This window comes from Rhipicephalus microplus, chromosome 6 (assembly GCF_043290135.1).
Source record: "Rhipicephalus microplus isolate Deutch F79 chromosome 6, USDA_Rmic, whole genome shotgun sequence".
NCBI lineage: Eukaryota > Metazoa > Arthropoda > Arachnida > Ixodida > Ixodidae > Rhipicephalus > Rhipicephalus microplus.
Window position 1 is genome coordinate 178587882 of NC_134705.1, and position 14310 is coordinate 178602191.

General features: G+C 46.0%; 1 protein-coding gene across 1 annotated transcript in view; it reads right to left on the reverse strand.

The window, feature by feature from the left end:
* LOC119167077 (hypoxia-inducible factor 1-alpha) overlaps positions 1–12005 on the reverse strand; it is a 284063-nt gene extending 272058 nt beyond the window's left edge. The window contains exon 1 of the mRNA XM_037418495.2: positions 11825–12005. Coding sequence (XP_037274392.2) covers positions 11825–11865 — 41 coding nt within the window. The 5' untranslated portion in view covers positions 11866–12005. The remainder of the gene's footprint in view (positions 1–11824) is intronic.
* Positions 12006–14310: the final 2305 nt, after the last annotated feature.

The following is a 14310-nucleotide window of genomic DNA, read 5'->3' on the forward strand; positions in this document are numbered from 1 at the left end:
TACCCCGCCACGGTGGTCTATAGTGGTTATGGCGTTCCGACTGCTGACCCGCAGGTTCGCGGGATAGAATCCCGGCCACTGCGGGCGGGATTCTATACTCGAGGTTCGTCTACTTAAAATCTAGATGTACGCTCGAGAACTCCCGGTGGTCGAAATTTCCGGAGTCCTACACTACGGCGTCTCTTAACCTACTCTACTCCGTATTACTTTACTCCATATTAACGAGCTTTACTCCGTATCACTCTACTCCGTATTAACCAGCTTTACTCCGCATTACTCTACTCCGTATTAACCAGCTTTACTCCGTATCACTCTACTCCGCATTAACCAGCTTTACTCCGCATTACTCTACTCCGTATTAACCAGCTTTACTCCGTATTACCGAACTCCGTATTAACCAGCTTTACTCCGTATTACTATGCTCCGTATTAATTAGCTCTACGCTGTATTACTCTACACCATATTAACCAGCTCTGCTCCGTACAGATGCTTATTAACCACACTCTAAGCCGAAAAAGACTAAAGTGGGGTATGTCATTGGTCCTTTAGGGGTCTAAATGCGCTGCCACAGATTTTGAACCAATTTTGGACTAACTGCGGGAGTAACTGCATGGGCTCAACTGTTACCCCAAGCTCTTACTCCACTTGGTTTAAATGTTGGCCCCAGTAGAATGCTCCAGCGGGACTAACAGTTGAACCGTCTGGACCAATGGCAAAAAAAAATGGCGACACTGCGTTTGTGCAGTATACTTCATGTTTATTCCAATTTAATCAGCACTGAAGATCATAGCATGTTATTCATGCAACACACACACACACCAACACACATACATGAGCACTATTATTTCAAAGTAAAACACCGCAAACACTGACTGCCCGCGCTGTACTACAGAGAACAGACTCTCGGGTATATATAGCACAGTATTTTGACCTCCCATCTAGTGCCAGTGGGCGACTTTTACTCGGCTTAAAAAACCAATAAATATTGACACCGTAACGCGAAAATTTACATGGGCTTATTCGTAGCACCTATGCGCATCGATCTTTTAATATGAATCCATCTAATCTTCAACATGGCTCCAGCCCGAGAATATGAATTATCAGCTGGTATTCGATCATGTCGGCCGAACCAGCGTTCGCAGTGCTGGCGCACGAGTCCGCAAACACAAACATAGCAGCGGCGCTTGTGCGGGAAAGCCGGCGAAGCAGCCGCAGGCGCCCCGCCGATGCCATACCGTGTCGGCTTGCCGACGGCGTCGCTAGGCCTACGACGAGTACGGCTAAACGACCGCCGGCGATCGCAACATGCGGCTCGCGTGAAATCTTCGTCGTCGCTATTTTATAGTCACAAATGAACAATAGGTAAGTGCCCCATGTTCGCTGTGCCTTACCGAGTGATGTAGATATCTGTATACTTACAGCGACGAGACCGTTCGCAGGCACGGTTCTTTCATCGTGCTGGTAAGGCACAACCTGTGTACCGCTGGCCGCACGATTAGTCGTATCCGCGATCGCCTACACGTTGGATTTTTGATAACGATTGTCGCATGGATAAAAAGACATAAGTTTGCCTGAGCTACTATTTTTGTGAACTTGTACGCGACGTTTCCTTCGCTTGTGCCGGCAATGCACTCACACCGGTAGCCCGCTTGATACCGATGACGTACGAAGCCTACTTTTCCTATATATCGCTTTGAACTTGTGGTCACTGTGTGGGTACACGACCGCTGATGAACAGCTTACCTTTATTAGCATTGTCAGTGTTCACCGTAGTTCGAACTTATTCAGCACATTAAAGCGAGTTCTCGGCATTGCCCGTGTTTGCGGAGACTTTCACTTGGCTTAGGCTCGCCCGTGCCGGTATGGTGGAAACGCGAGGGCACTTACTGTGTGCACTGACAGCGTGTTGTACTACTTTCCTCTAATAACATCTTCTATTCGTTTCATAGTGCTTCACTTTCACAGTGGCGTATAGCCTATTTAACTTGTTTTCATGATCGCCGACCACGCCGAGCATTGCAGTGCAGCATCGACAGGAGGCGATCACGGCGCAGTTGCCCTCCCCGTTGGTCCCTTCATTGCCGGGCGTTTGCGCAAGACACGCATTGTCACACATTTAATCCCTATTGGACGAACCGTTCGTCCATTGGTTTAACGACTGCAGTTAGTCCAAATTTGCCGAATTTCGGCTTAGAGTGCAGCGTAGTTCAAATGTACGGCCCGGCCCCGCGGCGTTTGTCGCCGAGTTAATCACAACGGTTCGTTAAAGTCCTTCTCAATCACTGGTTACGGCTATCCAAAAATCGCGATAACTGTTGGCCGCCCACGCGTTCCCATCAAGCTAAGTGAACCAGTGGTGAGAATAGAGGGCCTTAATTGTCCAATATCTCCGGCACACACACACACTATAAGAGATTTTTGCGCATACAGGACGAACAAACATGTAGGTTTCGCCGAGCCACAGGCAGCTTCGCCTTGAAAGGCAACAGTGTGCAACAGTGCTGCTAGTATGCCGGTAAATACGGTAGACCAGAAAGCCAACGTTCACATATCGCGGAAGAGTCGGGGGGGGGGGGGGGGGGGGTCCACTCAAGACCACCGAGTGAGACACTGCGAAGAAGCACGCAGCCTGTGGCTCCCTCGGAATATCCTCGAAAGAAGTTCTCGGCGATTAGGCTACAATCTACCTCGCGAGCGCGTCGCTTCTCGTAAGATAAGTGGTTAGAGCACGTACCGATAACCCCCCAGGCTAACTCCTATACTCAGCCGATGGTCTTGTCTGCGGCTCTGTGACATCCTGCATTCGCTTCAGCAACGAAGAAATGACGTTGTCGTCGCCTTGAGTGTCATGGCGAGTGCTGGACCTCCCAAGCTATAGTAATATTCAGCCTTACGAGTACGTTTAAATTGTTTTCTTTTAAGGGGCATAATTTGCACTCCAGTAATATTATCCAGACTCCCAGGGTTTAAATAAAAGTCGTTTCCATTCATTCATTTCCAGGATTTCTTACGCATTTGCCTAAGACAAAGGCGGAAACCATCTCCTTTTGCCTCACAGTCGATGTGTTGACCCTTCTCCGCACCCCCTTGCGAAAGCTTTCCGAGCCTAACGTGGTTCTGCATTGCCTCCGAGAATGTAGGCATCGCAAGCTTTCTGCCCACCTCACCTGGTTTCGGACGGCCTCCGTGATCGATCCATTTGCGAACAAGCGACGATGCCACACGTGATCGTGTGACGTCATTCGTCGTGTGACGTCCCCAATTTCCACGATCCGCGCGTCATTTTTTTTTTTTTCAATCAATCGCGTTGACGTCAACGGTCGATCAGTTCGCTATCGACGAAGCATCCAATGCTTTCGCGTAAACGCCTCCTTGCGCTTGCACCTGAAGTTCTGGCCAGTTTTAGAAAATAAGCCGGCGCACTCCATACGACAACGCGACCTAATGCACGTTGCTGGGTGTAATGTATGAAGAAAATCACAGTAATTATGATGTTCTTAATTGTTTAATTAGACAAGACCAATTCATCGACTCCCAACGTAATAAAGCCTGGGAACAATTCCAACGGGAAAGTTGAAAATCCGTTTGCGAAACGTCAGTAGGCATTGTTCCTCAACTCTATAGCGCTGCTAGCTTGATGCGGCATTGTCGAACGCGCCTGCAGACAGGTTTCGATCTCCACGCAGACGCCCTTCGCTATATACGCAGTGAGCTCGCGGCACTGGGAACGCGGGCCTCCTCGCTTTCGCGACGACGGATTTAATTACAGCCTACGACACAAGTGTTAAAAAAAAGCTTCATACCATCGCGTCACGTGATACAACGTCACGCAAGAACACCCCATCTCCTCCTTCTCCTGTCCGATCGAGTTGCAAACGACAAGAAGAGTCGCAAAGACAGCCCCGTACACTGACATGATAGGTAAAGGGGGCGCTACGACAAACCTTCACCCCTGAAGGGAAACCATGAGCATGCTTATGCAACTCCACACACACATTCGAAGCTTTTTACAGTATGGTTCAACCCCCCCCCCCCCCAAAAAAATTATGGATATGCCCTTAGCCACAGTGTTAGTAGTATGCCCTTGCGTCTTATTATCATCAAGGGCGGCGCCAGGATTTTTTTCTCTGAGGGGCACACACAATTGTGTTCCTTCAGGGGGGCACAGGGAGGCACAGAAGGTATGCGTTGTGTTTTTATGCTCTTTCTTGGGAAACTGGGGCGGGGATGATATTTAGGGGAGGGGGAGAATCCAGCCCACCCGTGCCTCCTACTAGAACTGCCCCAGATAAACTACACGGTGACTCTGGGACGTTAAAACTTGACAATATTCATCACTAAACCAACAAGCCCATTCTTACATCCTTTCTTTCAAAGGTGGATGGAAGCAACGGCAAACCCCAGCCTCGCTACAAGAGGGTTCGCGCGCAAATTTTCACGAACTGCTTCGATTCATCGACACGCGAGCACGAAGCACAGAAGGGGAGCCGTTGTTCTTCTCCCGAGCTCCAAAATGCACGGCAGCGGAAAGCGGAAGCCTGTAACGCCACAGCGGGCGTTTCCAGGAATAGAAGTGAGCACGCCGTTTCCTTTTTCTTTCCGTTTTTTTTTCTTTTTGCAGCACAGCTCATGACGCAAGACCAGTGATGGACGGCATCTGCAGCATCCCATCCGCACTGGCGTTCGGCGAAGATGAGGCCGATTCGAGCCTCCGTTAGTGCCAACCACTTTCTGTTTGTTATATAGTTATGCATAATCCCTAGCGCGCAAGGAATGGTTGCATAACAAACAAACAAAAGCGGGGGGGGGGGGGGGAGAGAAAAATCGAAGGACTAAACAGCTCGAGCCTTGGAGGGAGAGATGTACGGAATGCGGTCAACAAAAGAAATTTCGGGACTTAAAATGGAGACACGGTGATAAAGGATACGCGATAGTTTTAAAGACGTCCTGAACCCTACATACACGGTGGGTATGCGAAGACGTCGCGGGAGCGGGGAACCGAACCCGCGACCTATAGCCTTCTAGCAGGGGGGGGGGAGGGAGAGAAAACGGTAAGGGCCGCAATTTATAGCTTCGACGCCGTGTCTTACACGACATACTGCGATGAACGGTTGCCAAGGGCTCAGTCGCACGAAACAGCTATTTCTATCGGTAATTTCACTGCGTAGCTCTTTTAATATTACTTGTTGCATTTAAATATCTACAGAACGAACTTCAATATAACAAAATTCTCGATATAACGAAAGCAATTGCCGATATAACAGTTCGTTATATAGAGTAACTGTATTGAGTACTTTCGAGTGGCTGGCAATTGCTGATGCTTTCAGCAGTATATACGTGAAGGCTAGCGAAACATATTATGAAATACGAGTTTGTTTGTTTTTTTAAGCTCGTATGTATGCCTCCCATTTACCGCCATGCATTGTGTGCGTAGACGGCCTTGTTTCTTCCCACATTTCAGTTTGGCTGGCACTCATTCTTCCTAGCTCACGTCACAGGATCAAAAATAAAATAGTAGTCCGCCATGTCAAATTTAAGCGAAAACAAATGGGTCTTAAGAATGCCGTGACCAGGATTGTCATTTTAAAACCCTGACACTTCGCCAAGTTACCACTCTTGTTTTCAAACCAGTATCATCAGTGTACTAGAATTTCTCACTACAGTTAGCTCTACTTGCACCACATCGCTGCTATCTTTATCCACTATTAATTATGTTTAAAACACAGGACTACTACACGAAAACTTGTCACATCGTTGCCAACTTCTCAGCATTTCTTTGCATGCCGCATGCAAGTTGCCCTTATTTTACCACGCAACTTTCACAGACAGCTTTTCCTAACCTCACTTCAATCTAAGCAGATCATCAGAATGCCAGTTTGAAAGCGTAAGTGCTTAGCGATTAATTAGCAATGAAGTTTGTTAACTGGTCAATGACGAATTTGACTTCCCAGTGAATGACTGCCACTTCAAGTAATACAGCTTAATGTGTATCATGTCCATTATTAAATCGTGCCCTATGAAACAAGCTAGTCTTTACAACTTTGCAATATTCAGACATTAAAAAATAAATTTAAAGAAAGACTATAGTAAATTGACTTTTAAATTCATTTTCCCTCTTTCAATTCACTACCAACACAAGAACATATCTCTACTAGTGACACTGAACGGTCTCCCAATTTGTCAATGAGATGCTTTCCTCACACACTATTTAGAGAACAACAGACATGAACGATTTAAATGTTTAACTCATCAATTCCTCACAACTACTTCGCATAGATTGGTACCTAATAACTCATGAATAGAACGTGATATTTTTTTAAAGTATAATGTCTGCTATGAGCAGTAATAAACACGTAACATCACTGTAGATGTGGCCGTTAAAGGTAATATTTCCTCTAATGTAAGTGCTAGAGTCAAAGTTATGCCTCTACAACCCAAACTGTACATGCGGAAAATGAAAAGATATGAAATACTTGTACCTAGATACTCACGTTCCAATGTGAAAGTACAGCACATTAACAATGAAGGTAGCACGGATAATCTAACGACACATTGGCCGCTGTGCTGACAGTACACCTTTCCAAACATTCCTTTTAGAACATCCCTGCTCCTTCATCAGTAAACATTTCACTGCGACTCCCTGAACTACATTGTCTTGTTGATAAAGTGAACAAGTATAGACACAACTAACTACTTTCCATGCAAGTTCACTGTAACAAGTGACCACATCAAAAAAAAAAAACAAATCTGCTTTTTTCAGCAAGCCAGTTTAGATGTTAATAGATCAATACCATTCACTAGTACTGGGAAAATGTGTCACAGCTTATCTTAGAATGCTCTTGTCCTTTTCCCAATAAAATTATGAAAGTCGTGACAAAGACTGCCAAACTTTACAAAATATTTCATTCACAGAATTTGTCACAGTCAGTTAAGGAAGCTTTGTCAACTTTACTAACTTTGTTCTCTACTGGTGATACCAAAATCACTCTACCATATTTGCCAAAAGCACTGAGTGCTTTTCGTAGAGATGATAGAGTGCTTTTGTAGTGGAGTGTATTTCTACCAGAAGAGATGAATTCTACGCATTCTAAAAAAATGGTAGAATGCGCGTTCACCTAAGATATCTTAGGTGTGAAGCGCCTTAAGGCATAGGTTTGTCGATCGTAGTTGTCTGTTGTAGCCAACCCCAGTACACCAAGTGTTCACTAGATGGCGCTTGCATCGCTGTTACTCTAATTGATCACTAGAAAGCGCGGAGGCACACGCTGTGTTTGAAATGTTTCGATAAACAGACAGCCAGACCGACAGACGATTCACACTTTATCAATGAAACCCTCCGAAGCTTTGCTTCACTCGTCATCATTCACTCCATGAGATGCTGTGATTTTTTTTTTCATTGCCAAATTGACAACTCGTGCGACAGTACTGCAGACAAATGGGCAGTGTTCTTGACTTTTATAGTTCAATATACTCAGTTTTTAAGTGACAAATCACAGAAACTAGTAATTAACCTTAAGAATAAATTATAAATATGATATGCATAAGCGAGAAAATCAGGATGAAAATTTTACTTTCTCAAAATGGCATTAAGTTTTTTTTTATTTTATTCTTTGTTTCGCTTCTCGTCCCTCTTAGGGTTAACAAACCTTCATGAATGTCTGTGTTCATCGAACTGCTGCACTATCACATGACTCAAGCTGCTCAAAATCAGCAGCTTGCATCAAATAAACTCCGTACGTAAGACAACTCTCTCAAGTAAATTCACTCGGCATCAAAAAGTTTAGAAACCACGAGACAAAATAAAAAAATATAAATACTCCAGCTGCTTCAACAGGCAGCCTTGAATTTAAATATCTGGTCTGTTCAAAAACACCCTAACACGCATCGGGTAGTTCGGCCGAATGCAGTCTCAAATTGCTGAGAATTTGAACGTTTTCTCGAACTTAGTGGTCTCCAATACTTTGGAGGCTGACTGTACATGCGCAAGAATTCACTAAAAGCCAGCTATCGTGTTTGCCGAGGAAAGCTAAATGGAAACTATCTATAGTTCACACTATTTCAAGAAAAGTATGGCATCAGTATCTTTCAAACCAGCCGACTCGAAAAGTCCATCATGGAAAAGTATAATGCACATGCAGGAGGAGTCATCTCCAGCAAGCTTTCACTCAAGCCAAATAGAGCTAATTAATGATGTGCCATACAAGATCGAACAAAATATCATAGCTGATTCTCTCAGTGAAGTGGCTTAAAAGGACACTAAAGTGCAACATTATATTGGTTTAGATTGATAAATATTATTTTGAGAACTACTATGCCATTACCTTCACCACCATAAGTTTCTTAATGGAGAAGAAAAACAAGTCAAAGTATTCTTCGATTTCACGAAGGAATCTCCAAGCATGACATCCCGGATTTCAAATTGTGTTTATCGTATTTTGGTGACACTGGCCCAACAAAGCTTCCTGAAAGCTCTCAAATGACAATGTGCCTTATTTTCACTGAATGGGAACTACGTGGACCCTAGTAGGCGTTGTCGAAATCTGTGACGTCATGACGTTTGGTATGGATATGTCAAGGTGGCGTTAACACCCACAATATATTTTTCCTTGTCTTCATACTTATTGAGTATCTTGTCGTTTTTGAGTATCGTGAAAGAGTAATGTACTACCCCGAAAAAAAAAATGCTTTGATTTTATTTAAACATCTCTTTAAAAATGGCACATGAAAATGTATAAAAGTGAGAAAATTTAGGCAGAAACAATTACTTTGCATTTGCCTATGCTTCAGACCTTTACTACAATGTTTCAAATGAAGCAGATCACTTGTTAAAGCGATACGTTTAAAATATTTTGACCTCTGGTTAAATAATGACATATAATTTATATGGTACGTGTTTTATTTCAAAAGGTTCTAGGGTCCTTATGTCTCAAATAAAACACTGCAAGTCTATTATAATGAAATTCTGCCTGAGGAATAAAATGGATAAAGGGCCAGCCAGCCTTAATGACTGGTTCTCTTATGTACGTTATGATTTTTGCACTACAACACCTGAAATAATGTTGACTACTTTACATTCTCTAATGTTACATTAGTTTTTGTCAGTTGGTGGTGGACACATGCTGTAGTTGTTCCTACAACTACAACAAGCAGCTTCTCACGACTGCAATCGAGGCACTCAAAACAACCATATCAATATGTGGTATGTCACAGCACTGCCACTAGACCAAGAAAGATCGTACATGAAAAGTCATCACAGCTGAATAGGAAGGGACGGTAAATGTTTGTAGCTCGACATTTTCATTGAAAAACGCCCTTTTCTCGGGGTAACTATACTAACATACTGCTACGTACTGTCACCGGTATTTGCACTAACTGCGCTTACAAACACGGTTATTTTTGCAAAACAGTTAGACTGGAATTCACTACCCCGAGATATCTTCACGACTGAAAATTTCGCTGCACCACTGGAAAATTATCCCTTTGGTGTTTAATGTTCAGATTCGTTATAATATTGTTGCTGTTTCACAGACATGTGGTCTCAGCGTATTAATGTGTGTGTGTGTTTTCTGCAATCGAATTCGTTCTTTCTTCTTCTTGCTGTTTCAATTCGCTTACAGTTTCTTTCGCACCTTCTGCTTGGAGCAAAATAACATGTCTGCAGTATGGCTATGTAATAAGAACAATTAACAAAGCGTCCTGCCAATGTAAGCTATGCATCGGTAAACAGAAAAAAAAATAAAACCATGAAAATTGTCGAACAGCAATGCTGTAGGCGTGCAAGTCTATGATAGGGTAGAGACTAATAAAGGTGTCGCACAATGAACTCCTGATTACCATCAAACCCGATTGTAGATAAAGCTTCACAGCAGGAACGGGCTCCTGTTTGCAGTTTACGTGGAGGAGTCAATCATGATAAAAAAAAAATTCTCTATGAATCAGGTCCGATCACGATCGAAAGTGAGACCGGTGCAGGCCAGTTTCCCCTCATTTGGAACATCATTATAAACTTCATTACAATGCAAAGTGGGCACACCATCACTCAGCCTTATCAAAATCATCTCAACGACATCGCCATCATTTCGCAAAGGAGCCAATCGCTGTTGAGCAATTTGGCAATGCAACGTATGAGAACACTTGTATTGTAAACTATAGCTGTGCTGTAAAAGTGGCACTCTTCGAACAACAATGCACGACAGTGAATTGGCTCTCGCGACAAACTCATTGTGAGCAGCGTGTGTGTCTCCACATAGAAATGCCTACTTAATCAGCAGCTCCGATTGGCGGAGAGAGCCGAGTTCAACAACCTCTTCCACAGCTGTTTTCGGCGGCGCTGGGGTGTCGCAGAGTGCAAGGAGCTCTGTCACACTTTTCGAGTGGACGTGACGAACTGGCGCGCCGTGTCTAGACAACCGATTGGGCGAAAAACCGTACGCGTCGATTTAAATGAGTGGCAGGTAAGCAGCAACGGACATTACAGGAATGTATTCGCGGAGAATCTTTTTTTGGACACTGCGCGTATTTCTGCCCCACCCCCGGATAAGAGCGAACACTCGCAAGCTGAGATGATCAGATAAGGCAACCGACGGAGGCGAGTTTTATCTCTCAAACTCGAAACACTTCACAACGTGCAGTAGTAGCGCGAGTGAAGTGCGATCTCGTAACCAATAACATAGAAAAAAAAAATGAATGGACCGCTGAGTAGAGCTAAGTGTCTAACGCTTCAAACAACGACAATTGCTGCTCATTAGGCACAATTAACTCGAGGACACTGTGTGAATCCCTTTAGGGTTGGTGATAACGGTGGCTAACGGAAAAAAAAAGAAAAGAAAAGCTACCTCTACGCTCTGGAATCAGCGGTATTCCAAGCTTACGCAACAAATATGGAACACTTCACGGCACCTATCATTCCTTGTCGTAGCGCAGGTGTAGTTCGATTGCGTTGCCATTAAAACGGGAAATGAATGGATCGACGAGCACGACCGATTCAGTGCCTAAAAGTTTCAACGACAATTTTCTGATCGTTAAGCGCGACTCGCGGAAACTGGATTTCCTTAGGATTCGTGATAACGGTTCGTCGCGCAAAAAAATTATCTACCTCCGCGCTCAGGATTAGCTAGCTGTAGCAAAAAGTGCGGTTTGTCCGACGTGGTTACTAAGCGCTTTTCGGCTTATGACGAATTACTGAAAGGCTGACCGGCTGTGCAGGGCGGTCGTAAAGATGACCGTACCACCACTGCGCAAGGGATATTGCGTAGTCCCGAAGATACCCAGAAGAGACTGAAACTGGAGCAACCTAACAGTCTCGAATTGCGAATGTCCTTGGGAAAAACGCGAGGCGACGGCGGATCACTGCTGATGTGGATGATACTTTAGCGGCAGGCCGGGCACAATTTGCCTGCCCAAGCAGACTGGCGCCGGCGAGCGATAGCTAGGGGCGCCAGGCCGACAGCGCAACGAGAGTCACTCGAAAATCCAGTTGGCGAGAGTCGATCGAACCCAGCACCCGCCCCTGTAGGCGCTCGGACTCGTCGCCTCGAGCGCATGACGACAAGCGCGGAACGACAGATTATGTCACACACGCGGACCAGACTATTCCACGCGCGCGCTGTCGCAGGCAGCGCACAGACACTCCGCAAACAGCTGTTCGGAGTGGTTAGGTAGTTATCCAGGAAGTGGCGGGGGGCCACCGTCAAAAGCGCCGCTGGCGTCAACGGCGGCTGCTTGCGAGCTCGTCGTGTCCCTAAAAAAGCCTCTCTCATCGAGGAATGCGAGCAAGTAGAAAAAGGTTCGCGATTAGGCCTAGTTAAGAGTACGGGAAACTTACCGTCGCTCCTTGGGAGCGCTTGCCACTTTGGCAGCACACATCCCGGTGGCGGGTCGCTTCAGCAGGGCTCGCCGATCGTCGAGAAAGTCGCACGCAGTCTCAGGACACTGCCGAGGATTGCATGCAGATTCCGGGATCTCCACGATTCGACAAATGTTGGCGACTTGACGACGCACGACGGGGAATAAAAAAAAAACACGAACGATGGACGCGAGTCGGTCGGCACCGGCACCGGAAACTTCACATCGGCAACACGGCGATCACCACTTGACCACGCAGATTTTCGCTGGTTTCGCAGACGACATGAAGCACGCACAACATCCCTCGGGGAAACGTACGGGCCGCAAAGTAATCCGTGCTTTTCCTCGAGGGCGCGCCACCTGTAAGTGTGCGCCGCGGGAATCTGAGATAGACGGTGGCGCCACATGGCCGCCGTCGCGAGAACCGCAGGCACGTGAACTGGTTTTTCTCTATTCTTTTGTGAAGCGTATCGCGCGTGCGACAAAAAATAAAAAAGAAAAGCTCGTTTTCGGTCGCGGCGCCCGTCGGGCTCTTCGTCCCTGCGGCAGGGAAGCCGGTTCGCGGCCGATAAAGAGAAGCGTACGCGCTGGCACCGGGAGAACAGTGCATCCAGGAGACCATCCCACGACGACGCTTTGCACAGAGTTCCACGTCAGTGTAGCGCTGTTTCGAGATCGAACATCTGGCGTCGGGCTCTGCCGTAACTGAAACACCTCAGAGGGAAGAAAACGCTATCTCCAAGAGTCCAAGGCTGTATACTAGGAACATACGCGGCAATAAAAAATAATGTTGAAAATGAGTCGCGCAGTACAGTAATACCGTCAAAATAAGCCGCAAAATAGCGTTCCAATTTCCAATAATCCGCTCAGGCGAACGCGTTTGAGTTGTGTAACTATGACAAGAACAACAAACTGATTTTTAGCAGAGTTTTCCCTCTTTATTTATTTATTTATTTGATGCTATGAAGAATGATTCACTTCGCTGTACAACCCTCGTCAAGTCAGCTTGAAACATTTCAAAATACCAAATATAAAATAGGTTTCACGACTTTCGAAGTTTACTTTCATTGCGTGCGACGGTGGGAAAGAGCTAACGCAGACCACGCGCACATTACAGCCCTCGTTCATTGGTTATTCGACGTATCGTAAATGTCCTGCGTGCCTGCAATAAAAATGGCAGCAGAGCGAAGATTTTAGATGTTGGCGAGTGTAGCATATTTTGCGTTCAAGACACGTTAGCCTTTAATGTGTCGCTATTTATTGCAACAGCGGTATCAACTCATCCATTCTTGCCGGTAATCCGCGCCACATCATCATCATCAGCCTGACTACGCCCACTGCAAGGCACGGGCCTTGCAAGGCAAGAATACGCGGGCTACCGTGATAACAGATTCGCAAGAGGTGTGTAGGAGACACACGAACGGAAGGATTGGAAAGGCAGCACTACGTGTCTTAAAAAGCAGCGTGGTGGACGAAATAACCATCCTTCGGACACCGGGACATGAGTCTCTCCCTGGAAACCAGGCGGCGCACGCCGCGACTTGAGATGATGTGCGCCGAGCCATCTCCGACACACTGGCACGGACGGCTGTGATGACGCGCGTGAGCGCATATTGAAGAAGTACGCAGACATTTTGGCACACTACAGGAAGCAGATGAAGAGGTACCCGCCAGCACAGGAGAGTCTGAGTAGGGAACAAGCGATGGCATGGAGAAGACTACAAGCCAGAACTTACCCGTACGGAACATTGATGCACGCTATGTATCCAGGAACGTTCAGGCGGGGACTGCAAGTTTTGCCCTCAGGACACGCGCAACACTCTGCACCACATGGTGTTGGAGTGTCGCAACAATCCGGACATACCACCGTCGTCACCGCCAAGTACAAACGAAAAGAAAGAAACGGATGAAGAGGAAGGTTTCGAAGACCAGGGGGAGGCTTTGCTGGTGACGCAAGACCCTGATAACCAGCTACGATTGGTGAACCGGGCTCGAGCGGCGGTAGCGAGCCATGGCTACCTGGACTTAGGAGGCCACCCACCTTGGCGCTGCAGTACAAAGAGCCTGGTCCAAATAAAGTTCACTTCATTCATTCATTCTCCCATGGTTCGGCAATCAACTCGGTCTTGTGCTTAATGCTGCCACGTTACACCTGCGAACGTTTAATCTCAATGGCCCACCTAACTTTCTGTCTCCCCTTCGTGCGCTTGCCTTCTCTGGGAATCCATTCAGACCAGCGGTTAACCTTCCTGTGCTACGTACCCAACCCATATGTCCATTTCTTCTTCTTGATTTCAACTATGATATCCTTAACCCTGACCCACTCTGCTCTCTTCTTGTCTCTTATAAGGTTACACCTATCATTTTACTTCCATCGCTCGCTGCATCGTCCTCAATTTAAGCTGAACCCTCTTTGTAAGCCTCCATGTTTCTGCCCTGTGAGTAAGTACCGCGACAAAATGCAGT